This window comes from Solanum dulcamara, chromosome 3 (genome assembly GCF_947179165.1).
Source record: "Solanum dulcamara chromosome 3, daSolDulc1.2, whole genome shotgun sequence".
NCBI classification, from domain to species: domain Eukaryota; kingdom Viridiplantae; phylum Streptophyta; class Magnoliopsida; order Solanales; family Solanaceae; genus Solanum; species Solanum dulcamara.
Window position 1 is genome coordinate 66,270,507 of NC_077239.1, and position 14,277 is coordinate 66,284,783.

The 14,277-nt window shown below is 36.3% G+C and overlaps 1 protein-coding gene across 1 annotated transcript; it reads right to left on the bottom strand.

The window, feature by feature from the left end:
* Nucleotides 1-11,992: 11,992 nt before the first annotated feature.
* On the bottom strand, nucleotides 11,993-13,422 carry LOC129881694 (putative F-box/LRR-repeat protein At5g02700). Its single transcript, XM_055955811.1, has one exon. It carries the CDS (start codon nucleotides 13,339-13,341, stop codon nucleotides 12,157-12,159), a length of 1,185 nt encoding a protein of 394 aa, XP_055811786.1. The 5' UTR covers nucleotides 13,342-13,422; the 3' UTR covers nucleotides 11,993-12,156.
* Between the last annotated feature and the right edge of the window lie 855 nt (nucleotides 13,423-14,277).

Consider the following 14,277-nt stretch of genomic DNA (forward strand, 5'->3'; position numbering starts at 1 on the left):
AAAAAGGAACTCATGGTTGAAAAACCCTTAATGATAGAGTATAATTTGAATTAGAAATCAATATTTTCCTTAAATTTGGATTAAGGAAAAAACCAAGAAATTTAGGGTTTGAAACTAAAGATTAGGAGTTAAAATCACCAAATAATTAATCAAAATGATAGGTTTTAGGTCAAAATTCACTTACCCAACACTTTTCTTCAAAAATCTCTTCTCAAATCGCCTCCCAAGCTCTAAGAACTCAAAATGGAGGAGATGGGGGTTTTCCCCGAATTAAAATTGTTCAGGCACGAATTTTGCATCGCGATCGCGAGCCACTAACTCTCGTAATTGTGAAGCACTGAAAAAATTACCCATCGCAAGCGCGGGCCCTCCCTCACAATCATGAGGCAAAAGAACCAACACTTTGTGATCATGTGACCTCAAGTTGTGATCACGAAGAGCAATTCAGGTTGCACCCAAAACCAGAATCTGCAGATTTGCCAAGTCCAAAAAAGACACAATGGAATCATCAGATTTCTGAAAAGAGTCATTATGAAAAAATTACCCTCCCAAACCCCTTTTTGGCATAAAACTCAACTTTTAGCCTAAAATCTCAAAACGACGATTGAGGACCCGAGGCTCTAATTAAATGTTAAGCTACAACAAAGTTGACGTTTCAGGTGCAATGCAACTGATAGAATTTTTATCCGATGCTCGGATCTCAATATGCTGACTAAAGTCAAATCAACTCATTTAAAACTACTTAAGACCTCAAATTAAGGTATCAACCCCAAATCTAATTCTGACAACTGTCCTAAACCATTTTCCATATTTCAGAACTGATGGAATCAATGGAATTACATTCCGGGACTCAAAACTCTAAATGGTATCAAAACTCACTTTTATAACCATTTAAGCCTTAAATCTCAAAAACTTGCACAATTCACAATCTAATAAGACTCAAACAATTTCAAGTACACAAATTTATCAAATAACACTCAGGGACACTAACAAGAGGGGGTAAAATGATAATTTTGCAAATATTTCCTAAAATCATTACATCATCCATCATTAAAAATAATGCTCATCCTCAAATAATAGATAAAGAAAGGTACTTGGAGTCTCAAAAAGCTGAGAGTATCAGGTCCGTATGTCAGACTCTAACTCCCATGTCACCTCCTCAACAAGCCTATGTCGCCACTGCAACTTAATTAAAGTGATATCCTAGGTCTTGAGCCTAGGAAGCTGTCTTTCTAGAATAGCTCTCGACTCCTCCTCATAAGTCAAATCTGGACCCAACTCTACCCCATCATAAGAAATTATATGGAAATCATCTGGTATATACTTGCGAAGTATGGAGACATGAAAACACCGGATGGACAGATGACAATATAGGAGGCAAGTCTAACTCATAACCTACCCCACCCACTCTTCTCAGAATCTCAAACGGGCCAAAAAAAACCTCGGGCTAAGCTTGCCCTTCTTCCCAAATCTCATCACACCCTTCATGGGTGATAGTTTGAGCCACACACGATAACCCATTATGAACTCTAAGGTACAAACCCTCTAGTCCGTATAGCTCTTCTAACGACTCTAAATTAAGCGTACCAGCTCTATAGCATCCCTAAGTAAATCAGTATCTAATGCATCCACCATAATTGAATCAAACCACCCAATAGGTGATCGATACCTACCACTATACAATGCCTCAAATGGTGTCATCTGAATGCTAGAGTGATAATTGTTATTATAGGCAAACTCCACCAAGGGCAAGTGTTGGTCCCATCGAGCACTAAAACCAATCACATAAGCCCTAAGCATATCCTCCTACACCTGAAAAGTCCGCTCAGGCTAGCCATTAGTCTGGAGTAAAATGGTGAAATCATGTCTAGTCGCGTACCCAAACCATGCTGCAATGCCTCCTAAAAGTAAGAGGTGAATACTGAACCCCTATCTGACATAATAGAGATAGGCTCCCCATGTAACCTAACAATATCACAAAGGTAGATCCTAGCTAACTGCTCTACATTAAAGCTAGTCTTCATAGGAAGAAAATGGGTTGATTTGGTCAGTCGGTCCACAATCTCCCAAATAGAGTCATACTTACCCAATGCCATGGGTAACCCAGACACAAAATCCATGTTGATACTCTCCCACCTCCACTAAGAAATGGGCATCCTTTGCGTAGGACCACCCGGTTTCTGATGCTCATACTTAACTTGGTGGCAATTTAGATACTTAGCCACAAAAGTAACAATGTCTCTCTTCATGCCTCATCACCAAGAGTATTCTTTCAAGTCATGAAACATCTTTGCCGCTCCCAGGTGAGTAGAATATTTGGAACAATGAGTCTCCTCCAATATCATATGTACCCAATCACTAACTTTGGGCAAACAAATGCGACCATTAATCCTCAAAACTCCCTCCAGATCAAAAGAGATTGATTTAGCTTCACCTCTCAGCACTTTTATCGAATGGCCCTCAACTTGTCATCCTTAAACTAGTGTGTACGAATTTGGTCCATTAAAGTAGACCTAGCCTCCACAAAGGCCAAAATGCTATGATATGTAGAAATATCATGTTGAACCAACTACCTAGCCAATGACTGAACCTCCAAAGACAAAGGCCTCTCATCCGCCTTAAGGTAGGCCAAACTACCATACTAGATGTTTTGTGACTCAGGGCATCCGCAACTACATTAGCTTTGCCTAGATGGTAAAGAATGGTGATGTTATAATCTTTTAATAGATCCAACCACCTACGCTGCCTTATTTTCAGATTCAGCTGAGAAAAGATATACTTAAGGCTATGGTGGTCAATAAAGACCTCACAATGCATACCATAAAGATAGTGCCTCCATAACTTTAGAATAAACACCACCGCTGTCAACTCTAAGTCATAGGTAGGATAGTTCTTCTCATGTATCATCAACTGTCGAGAAGCATAAGCTATAACTCTACACTTTTGCATCAATACTCCACCCAAGCCAACTCCCAAATCATCACAAAATACAATAAAGGCCACACCCTTTTTAGTTAAGGCTAGAATAGGTGTTGAAGTCAATAACTCCTTGAGCTTTTGAAAGCTCGCCTCACAATCATCAGTCCATTAAAATGCCACGGTATTTTGAGTTAGCCTAGTCAATGGGGCTGCAATAGAAGAGAATCCCTAAACAAACTGATGATAATAGCTTGCCAACTCAATAAATCTCCGAATCTTGGTAACCGAAGTAGGCCTAAACCTTGTAGGGAAACAATGTCAAGAGCTTGATACATTTGCATTGACTTCTACTGTGGTTTTAATTGTTGATTTGCAAGTTATTGAACCATCAAATTTAGGAAGCAGCGGACATATGATTCTTGGGCCAAGGTAACTTGTGAAAATTATGGATAAACATAAGGAAAAAGAAAAATAAGCCAAGATACATGTGGTTATACTTAGATGTAAAGCTTCCAAATCTAAATCAACCTCACATCCACGATTTCGCAGCATAATATGCTGCATGTGGATCAGAATGAGTGTTGCTTGTGACTTATTCTTGAACTTCTATTCTTAGTTATGTATATATACCCTCTTAAAGGTGCACTCTCCTTCTCTTGTAAGCATCAGATAAATCAGTTGTATATTTATTCATGGTCATTGCTTAAAAGTTGAACGAAACAATTGCATGTGTCTTATGTGTAGTTTGGTAGTGAAATATAGCTTCTCTTTTGAATTAAGTAAGACAAAAGTCTCTAATCAAAGTTATCTTTGCTACATGTTAAATGTAGACTGTGTGTGTGATAGCCCTGCTTGTGCCGCTTTATAAACCTGCATTTCTTTTTTGCTTAATATAGGTAGATCTACATTGTTTTTACTTGTCATGTGACATATCCATACTGATGTGTGTTATTGAACTTTTAGGAAGTGAAAGTTGATGTTAGAAACAACTAATTCACGCCCCATATTGATTGCGCATATCAAAATGATGAAGCGTGGTTTTTCCCTGTTTTAAATGTTCGATGTGATATGTTAATGTTAGTTCCATCTCCATATGCAAGAACATAAATTTTTGAATGCTAATTGTCGTGACAAAAGATTGAGCAAGCTTCTCCATTTCTTGAATGTTTGTACGTAGTATCAAGTTGAACTTGATCTTGCTAGAAGTTAATGTCCCCTTTGTTAGGTTGTTTCTACATTATCTTAGTCATGATTTGTTCAATTTGTAATACTTTAATCAGCTTTAGAGTTTTTGGAGCTCTATTTATTTGAGTTGTTTCTATTGAGTTTCGGTCCTTTTTCCTTCCTATATGGATAAATAAAAGCCCAATTTGGACTAGCCTACTTTTGCCCATAAGCTCAATTCTTATGGTGCATATATAAGACTCTTATAGTTCATATTTTTTTCATAATTCACAAGAGAGATTAGCAGCCACACAAAGAGAGAAAAGTGAGAGAGTGCAGATTTTCGCAAAAGCCCTAGTAGCCATTTTTTCAAATCGTGATTCCCGCTTCATTCCTTATCTGATTGAGCTGATTTTTGGAAAACTTGTTTCTTTCAACTTAATATTTGATTTGGAATGATAGAAGTGGAGTTGGCGTCCTGTAGATCCAAATTTTAGCTCATGAACAGTAGCTCCAGATTTACTTCTCTGGTTTTTGGTGTTGTCTTGTAGTTGTTGTTGCTCACTATTTGGTACTTCTTTGGTGACCATTTTTTAGAACACTATTGTAACTCTTGTTGATTATAGTGGAGCTTTTGATCCTGTGGTTTTTACTCTTCGCACCGAAAAGGTTTTTCATGTAAATTTCGTGTCTCGTATGCTGATTTAGTTTTGCTGCCCCAAATATTGTTTATGCTTGAATTGGTTTGCCTCCTCTTGGTTCAAATAGAAGGGAAAGGTTAGATCTAAGTTTTCTTACGTTATTGCCATATCGTGCACCTTTGTTTGTGCTTGCCTTTCCCAACAGTTTTTGCACTCTTAAGAGAGTTTTTGACAAGGTGGAATTCGAGCAACACACCTGGTTGCTGTTGCATCTTGTCCCTTAACAAAACTTTCATAAATTGAAACGCAGTCACTTTCAATCTTTGGGTCTTAATGTCTCAATCATGTCGAGTAAAGCAGATTCAGCTGACGGTAGATTTATCAGCAAAAGCAAAAATGTTTGTGCATCAGGTGAGAAACCCTTGTCAACCATTTCTTTCAAAAGTGTTAATACCATATGTAACTTATTCATTCTAAGAAATCATTGCAAAATAACATCTTAAGTAAGACTATCTAGTGGCAACCATTTTGTTCCATCAAGTCTTTTTCTTTATCTAGATAACCTCTCGACAAAGACCACAATCTATCACATGCAATTTCAATCTTCCCTTTTCTGCACAATCCAGCAATGAAAATACCATACATATGTAACAGTTAATGTCAACGCTCTTCTTTTGCAGCTTTTAAAGGAACTCTAAAGCTTATTCAACATGTTCATTCTTGCACAAACCATCTAGCATAAGGCAATAGGTATGAAAATAAGGACTGAATCCTAAAACATGCATCTCATCATATATTTTATGTGCTTGAAATAATCCCTGCAAAACAGTGGTGTATGTTTTAATTTTAGGTTTTAATTGCTTTAGAGCGCGCATTTCACTCACTAGATGCATGGCTTCATTGATTAGAATGTTGTAGCTATTAGTGGTGGGTTGAACATACATTTGTTCATATCGTTTGTTGAATAATGATTCAAAACAAAGTAGGAACAAGTAACTAGTACATGGGTAGTTTGGTAGAACTAGTTTTTTGAATTCTGTTAAGTAGATTCCTATATTTACTCAAATTTAATTAGTGTCACTCAAATAGAGTCTTAGTGGGTTATAGGACCTATATTTTAGGGATAGTTGTTTTCTCTGTTAGCCTATATATTTAGGCATCTTGTTCTTTGTTATTACAGTAGAAAAGTTTAAAACAAAAAAAATCACACAGTTTGCAGTTTTATTCTTCTTTCTCTGTAGCTTACCTTGTTTCTCTATTTTTTGAGTTTTTCCTCTGTTCTCTGTCCAACAATCTTTGGTATCAGAGCAATGGAAAGTAGCAGTAGTTCATTGAGTGTGGCACAACCACTCATTCCCATCTTCAAGAGAGAAAGCTACGAATTCTGGAGTATACGTATAATGACTATACTCAAATCTCAAGATATTTGGGATTTCGTAGAACTTGGATATGCATATCCTGATGAAGAAAATAGACTAGGAGACAATAAAAAAAAGGATGCTAAAGCGCTAGTGTTTATCCAGCAGGCTGTCCATGACAGCGTCTTTTCACGAATAGCAATAGCAACCACATCAAATCAAGCATGGTCCACTTTGCAGAAAGAATTTCAAGGTGATTCAAAAGTCATTGTGGTGAGACTGCAATCACTTCGGCGTAACTTTGAAACTTTGATGATGAAAAGTGGAGAATCCATTGCTGAATTTCTGTCAAGAGAAATGACAATAGTCAGTCAAATGTGTTCCAACGGAGAGAAAATTACTGATCAGACCATTGTGGAAAAGGTATTGAGAAGCCTGAATCCAAAATTTGATCACGTAGTTGCTGCTATAGAGGAATCTAACTATTTATCATTATTTTCCTTTGATGAACTGATGGGATCTCTTCAAGCTTATGAGACGAGAATCAATCGATCTGTAGAGAAGCTTGAAGAGAAAGCATTCCAAGTAAAAAATGCAGCCACTAAATCTAGAGATAATAATGGCCCTACAAGTAGAGGTCGAGGAAGAGAAGGATTCCACGGCGGTCAAGGTCGTGGTTATAGAAGAGGCAGAGGAAGGAATAATGGGCATAAGATTCCAATGAGCAAGGCAACACAAAGAATGGCATTCAATGTCATCATTGCCATCGGTATGGGCATATCAAGGCTGATTGTTAGTATAAAGACCAGAAAATAAATTTTGCAGCAGAAGAAAATTATCTTTTTATGGCTTGTAGTAATACAGATCATAAGTCAAGTGCCTTATGGTTTGTATACAGTGGTTGTTCAAATCATATGACATACGCCAAATCTATTTTCCGATAGCTTGATGAGAAGCAAAGGAAGAAGGTGCAACTTGGCAACACAAAAGAGATGCAAGTTAAAGGAAAAGGCAAGGTGATTGTCGACACTAGCCACAACAAAGTAAAAGTGTTGGATAATGTTAAGTTTGTACCTGATTCAGGATACAATTTGTTAAGTGTTGGACAACTGATGACTTGTGGTTATTCTCTTTGTTTTAATGATGATGCGTGTGTCATTACAAATAAGAAGTCAGGCAAAAAGGTTCGCATTACGATGACACCAAATAATATGTTTCCGCTGGACGTTTCCAATATGGAAAATTTTGCTCTCGCTGTAAGTGCACAGGATGACTCGAAGTTATGGCATTTAAGGTACAGTCATCTCAATATAAAGGGCCTGAAATTGCTAGGTGATAAAGGTATGGTTCTTGGTCTACAAAAATTTAGTTCTCTTGATTTATGTGAAGGGTGCATTTATGGGAAACAAATCAGGAAACCTTTCCCCGTTGGAAAAGCATGGAGAGCTTCTAATTGTTTAGAATTAATACATGTTGACTTATGTGGTCCTATGAAGACTAAGTTCTTAGGTGGGAGTCGTTATTTTTTATTATTTACTAACGATTATCGTCGCATGAGTTGGGTGTACTTGCTGGAGAACAAATCAGAAACATTTGAAAAGTTTCAGAAATTTAAAGTCTTGGTGGAAAACCAAAGAAGCTGCAGTATCAAAGTTCTTCGCACAGATAGAGGAGGAGAGTTTGTGTCCAATGAATTCAATTCATTTTGTGAAAAACATGGTATCTATAGGGAGTTACCAACTCCTAATACTCCGGAGCAGAATGGGGCCGCTGAACGGAGAACCGGACCATTGTGGAGATGGCGAGAGGCATGTTGCAAGCAAAGGAACTCTCAAATTAGTTCTGGGTAGAAGTTGTGGCAGCATCTGCTTACCTACTGAATCTTTCACCAACAAAAGTTATTATGAATAAAACCCCTTATGAAGCTTGGCATTTGGGAGTGTTGCTTATGCTTTGGTAAATTCACAAGCTCGTCAAAAGCTTGATGAAAAATCTAAAAAATGCATTTTTGTTGGCTATTGTACTCAATCTAAAGCATATATATTGTATAACCCTTTTAATGGCAAGATATTAGTCAGAAGGGATGTAATATTTGATGAAAATGCAAGTTGGGAATGGAGTAAAAAGTTGGTCCGACAAGAGATTCCTATGCCTCATGGAATCACTAAAGATGAAGGAAAAGAGTCAACCCCTACAAGTCCACCTTCAGGTTCTTCCATGGAGTTACCAATTTCAGCAACTCATGAAGAGTCTTCAGATGAGATAATTCCATTAAGAAAATCAATAAGACCGAAAAAGCCAAATCTCAAGTATGCTAATAACCTTTATGCGACTTGTCAATTTCTCTCTTTATTTCAGATCCCTTAAATTATGAAGAAACCGCAGAAAAAGAAGAGTGGAGGAAAGCAATGATGGCTGAAATGCATTCCATCAAAAAGAATGGAACAGGGGAAATGATAGAGTTACCAAAAGGGAAAAATGCAATTGGTTTGAAGTGGGTGTTTAAGACAAAATTTACTGCAGATGGTAGCCTACAAAAGCACAAAGCTCTTCTTGTGGCAAAAGGCTATGCACACCAGTATGGTGTTGATTTTGAAGAAACATTTTCTCTAGTAGCTCGATTTGAGACGGTAAGGATGGTTTTGGCAGTGGCTGCACAGCTGCAATGGCCAGTTTACCAATTTGATGTCAAGTCCGCATTTCTCAATGGAGACTTACAAGAAGAATTTTATGTAATGAAACCTGAAGGTTTCATAAAGGAAGGCAATGAAACAAAGGTGTTCAAGCTAAAAAAGCCAATGTACAGCTTGAAGCAAGCCCCTCGAGCATGGTATAGCAAGATCGATGGTTACTTCCAGAAAAATGGGTACATGAGAAGTAAAAATGAACCCACATTGTATGTGAAGAAGGAAGGTAATAATTTCATCATTGTATGCCTTTATGTTGATGAGATTATTTACACTAGCTCTTCTAATTTTCTTGTGGATAATTTCAAGTCTCAAATGATGAATGAGTTTAAGATGTCGGATATGGGGTTATTACATTATTTTCTTGGCCTTGAAGTCCACCAAACCGATGATGGAATATTTCTTTCACAAAGGAAATATGGCAGCGACCTTCTCAATAAATTTGGAATGCTTAATTGCAAGCCTGCAGATACACCAATGAATATAAATGAAAAATTACAGCAGGTGAATGACGAAGAAGAGAAGATAGATGCAAGGAGGTTTAGAAGATTAGTTGGAGGTCTAATATATTTGACGCACACTAGGCCCGATATTGCATTCTCTGTTGATGTTGTTTCCAAGTTTACGCAGCAACTTTCAAAGGTACATTATGAAGTAGCGAAGAGAATCTTGCGGTACATTGTTGGAACTTTGGACTTTGGTATTTGGTACTCAAGTACCAATAATTTCAGATTATGCGGGTACCCAGATAGCGATTATGGAAGTTCATTGGATGATAGACGAAGTGTTTCAGCAAATGTTTTCACTCTAGGCTCAGGCGCAGTGACTTGGAGTTCAAAGAAGCAAGCTACAACAACATTGTCAACCTCAGAAGCTGAGTATATTGCAGCAACTTCAGCAGCTTGTCAGGCAGTCTGGCTAAGAAGAGTGTTAGGAGATCTTCAACAAGGGCAGAAGGGAGCAACGAAGATATTTTGTTACAATAAAGCAACTATCTCCATGACAAAGAACCCAACATTCCATAGCAGGACAAAGCATATTGATATTAGTTATCATTTTATCCGTGACTTGGTAGCAAAGGAGGAAATATTGTTGGAATATTGCAAGACACAAGAGCAACTGGCTGATGTATTGACTAAGGTTTTATCAAAGGAGAAATTCTGCTATTTCAAAGAATTGTTTGGTGTATGTAGTTTTGAATCAAGAGGGAATGTTGAATAATGATTCAAAACAGAGTAGGAACAAGTAACTAGGACATGGGTAGTTTGGTAGAACTAGTCTTTTGGATTCTGTTAAGTATGTTCCTATATTTACTCAAGTTTAATTAGTGTCACTGAAATAGAGCATTAGTAGGTTATAGGACCTATATTTTAGGGATAGTTGTTTTCTCTATTAGCGTATATATTTGGGCATCTTGTATTTTGTTATTGCAGAAGAAAAGTTTAAAACAAAAGAAAAGATCACTTCGCAGTTTTATTCTTCAACTTACCTAGTTTCTCTGTTTTTTGAGTTTTTCCTCTGTTCTCTGTCCAACATCTTTGGCATATTCAACCACACCTTCCTTGCAAAGAGCATCAACTAATATACTATAGGTATAGACATCTGGACACACACCATGATGCTTCATCTGAGACACCAATGGACGAATGTTAAGAAAGTTCATTGAAGGAAAACCAATGTTGGAATCATCACCTTAAACTGGTGCAGCAACTTTTGTACATAAGTTTCCATAGACAGGTCTCACTCAGAACTGTACTGTGAGCGAGATGATTGAAAATGGGGAAAGAATACGGCCTCGAGGAAAGGGGCAAATATGACTTACCAAGACATCCGCCTACCAATATCAATATGCAATGATATTAACTAACTTCCAGCAATAAGAAGTAAAAACTCGCAGACGCCCAAATTATCCCATCTAACAAGGTGTAGGGATCGGAGAGGGTGTTTGATTTTCAAAACAGAACATATGTCTTTGAGGCTTCAAAGTGGAATTAGAACAGTAACTTTAAATAAGCCAATAAGAAGTTAATAGCTCGTCAATTCAATGAATTAAACAACATTTTATAGCCGAGACTTTGGTAGAAGTAACAATCCCAATTTATCACTTACCTATTATCATCTGCTAAACAATGTTGATAATTAAGTCAAAAAGTGTACAGCAAGCAAATTCCCCATGAACTAAATGGTAAATAAGCTTCAGAAATGAAAAAGTGCATTCAATTTGAAACAGAGAGAAATTAACTAATAGAAAACAAATTTCCTATCTCTCCCCAAGGTTTCTTATTACCAGCTTCCCATTTCTGAGTTCCACAAGCTGAGATGAGAAGTAGAATGACTCCAAATTCTTCATATGCATTAAACGTTACATGAAAAACTCCAAAACAATGCATTTGGCAATAGGGGGACGAAATTATATTTAAATCTAAAACATCCAATTGTGGTAAGTCAGAGAACGATTTCATTTTATCTTTTATATAGATACGCTCTGCACTGTGTCGAAAATGTTTAATTCAGTTAAACCATTGCCATATGCCATGAGCGCTAAATATTTCTAAGTACCCCTTACTTTAATGTGAAAAAGGGCAGAAACCCGAACTTGACATATTAAAATCATATTCATTGTCAATATGAAAAATGTGATTATAATGTGAGTTTTGCAGTAAATCCAGAAAAACTAGTAGTTTTCTTTGAACAGAATAGACAAAGCTATATATATTTCTTTTCAGTTCTGTGGTCTCAAGTGGTAGGCTACAGTTTCAACCTATTCTGGTGCCCTCAATTCTGTCGTTTATTTTCAACAACCCAAAAAATTAAAAGGTTATAGGGAGGGGAGATTGTCTTACTGAGACACCCATGGAATAGTATGTTAAGAAAGTCCGTTGAAAGAAACCGATGTTGGTATCATCGCCTAATAGTGGAACGAAAACTGGTGCAACAACTTTTGTACATAAGTTCCCATTGACAGGTCTCACTCAGAACTTACTGTGAATGAGATGATTGAAAATGGGGAGCGGAAACGGCCTCGAGGAAAGGGGCACATATGACTTACCAGGAAAGGGGCACATATGACTTACCAAGACATCTTCCTACTAATCTCAAAGACAAAAGCCACGCGACATTTAAATTGTACCGGCACAATCAAGAAAGATTTGTGAGTCCTTCAAAAAATAGGAAGCTTGTGCTTATCATGTCAACCAAAGTCTATTCAAAATTTTAACAAAAGTTAATATCACTTACCAAGTCATCAGCAAAAATAGAAATACAAAACACCAAACATATTGTCTTTCTGTATCCTTAAGTTATAGATTAATAAACGTCAGAAATAGAAAAACATAACACCAAACAATATGTGCATTCAACTTGCACAGAGAAATAGAATGAACTACATCACCACTCTAACGTAAAATAAAATTTCTCCCCCTCCTTAAGGGTCCTTGTTGCCCTCTCCTCACTTCTGAACTCAACAGGCTGCCAACTCGAATCTAATTTGTAGACTTTTACTTCTTTTAATTGACTATGCAAATGCTTGCTTCCATAAGAACTACCATGACTCGGACTCTTTTTATACATTAAACGGTCCATGAAAGATGCAATCGTTTTACTAGTTGACTCAAGGATGAGTCTCCTAGGATGACAACTCCATTGAAAATTAGCATCCACAAAAGTCTCAGGAAGTTGATCTCCCTTATACTCTAGTGACACCAAGTTTGGAACATCAAGAATATCCAACATAGGAGACTCTTTCGAAACACTAAAATAAGACAAGTGTTCAAGAGTTGGTGCTTGAATTTCAACACGCTGGTTTCTACATTTCCAAATGGAAATTGACTTGATCTTTTGAAGATTTACCACCTCAATCTTTTCCAACCCATCACAATAATCACATATGAAACTGACGATCAAGGGACAACTATTAAGTAGAGTCTGAAGCATTTTTTCGCTTAAACTAACATAAGATAGAGAAAGCATTCTCAAAGAATCGCAGTTCGCGACTCCACTAGATAATGAAACACACTTCAAATGACAACCCCACAGAACCAATTCTCTTAGAGATTTCGTTGCCAAGATTTCGAAAATAGGCAAGCGGTATGATGAATATCTAGGAACATTAAAGGCGAGATCTTTCACACCATTCTGAAGTGCAATGTCAAACCACTTATCAATCAACGGAAAACCTTGAGAGGAAGAATCAAAGTGTGATAATTCAAACTTCTCTATAGGGATTAATCCATCCCTATATCTCTTCATGATATTATCCACTATTTCCAAAAATTTTCCGTTATAATCAACTGTGACATCCAAATTGGGATGAGCCAACCATGCTTGCAGCCATGTTTTGGAGACAATACTCAGCTGTGCAGCTTCTTTAAAACTAAGAAAACATAGTATTTTGCGAATCACACATTCAGGCAATATGTCAGCTGTCTCTCTCCTCGTAAAATTTTTCTTTTTATTGTGCATACATACCTTAGGAACCTGTTGTTCTACTTTGATTTTGCTCCAAAAATCGATAATCAGCTCTTCGTCTCCCTTCTGCACTTCCCACTCAATGCTTTCGGTAGATTCAAACATTTCTTTGGAGCGAATTTGATCTTCAGTTGCTTTCTAGCGCTATCTCCGTTTCTTCAATTTTATACATATTGGTTTACTAATTTAAATGTGTACAAAATCTACATATAATTTTAATTTTCCTTAATTACTTCACCAGGTAATTTTGAGAAATTTTAAATAAGGAAATTAGCAGTATAAGCCAACTTGGAAACTACATGTACTCTATCAGAATTTAATTAGGATTATAACTCTGTTTACCAAATATGCCACGCCCTCTATTCTCCATCACTTTTAATTTCATTTCAGTTTCATCTATATATATATATTATATATTGACTTACATTGAAAGAATATAGCGTGCGGAAAATTCATTCTTTTTAATCAATATTAGCTTTGACTTGGATTCCTTTAGCCTTTTCTAATATTCACTATTTTTTAGAAAAAAGTACTAGCATTATAATTGATTATTTATGCTGAGTAACTAATTTAATGATTATATACAATATATACTGTCTTTACGACTGTTGTGTTGGATTAAAACTACAGAATTGTTCCAATAAGATTATTCATTATGTTCTACTTTTTATGATTTTTATGCACAAAATATTAGTATTAACTAGTCCAGTATACGTGTTTTACACATGTGTATCGCATCAATTAATAAAAAAATATATATATAATGAATAAATTATTATGTATGTAATTCATATTATTGAATACACAACTTTAAAAATTATGTAAATATTAATAAGTAATATATTTTAGTTACAAAATAAATATCAAAGAAAAAGTAGGTTCCTGAAAACATAAACTGAGAACTTTGCTGTTTTAACTTTCCTATAACTTCTTATCCTTTTCAAATAATAAAACATCATGAATTTTATTATTTAGATGAAAATAAAATCTCTATTTTATTATGTATAGCAAATTCTACAACCTCATTTTTAAACATTAGAA

Excerpts from the sequence above, each read along its gene's own strand:
- LOC129881694 (XM_055955811.1), bottom strand. The coding sequence starts at position 13,341 with ATGTTTGAATCTACCGAAAGCATTGAGTGGGAAGTGCAGAAGGGAGAC.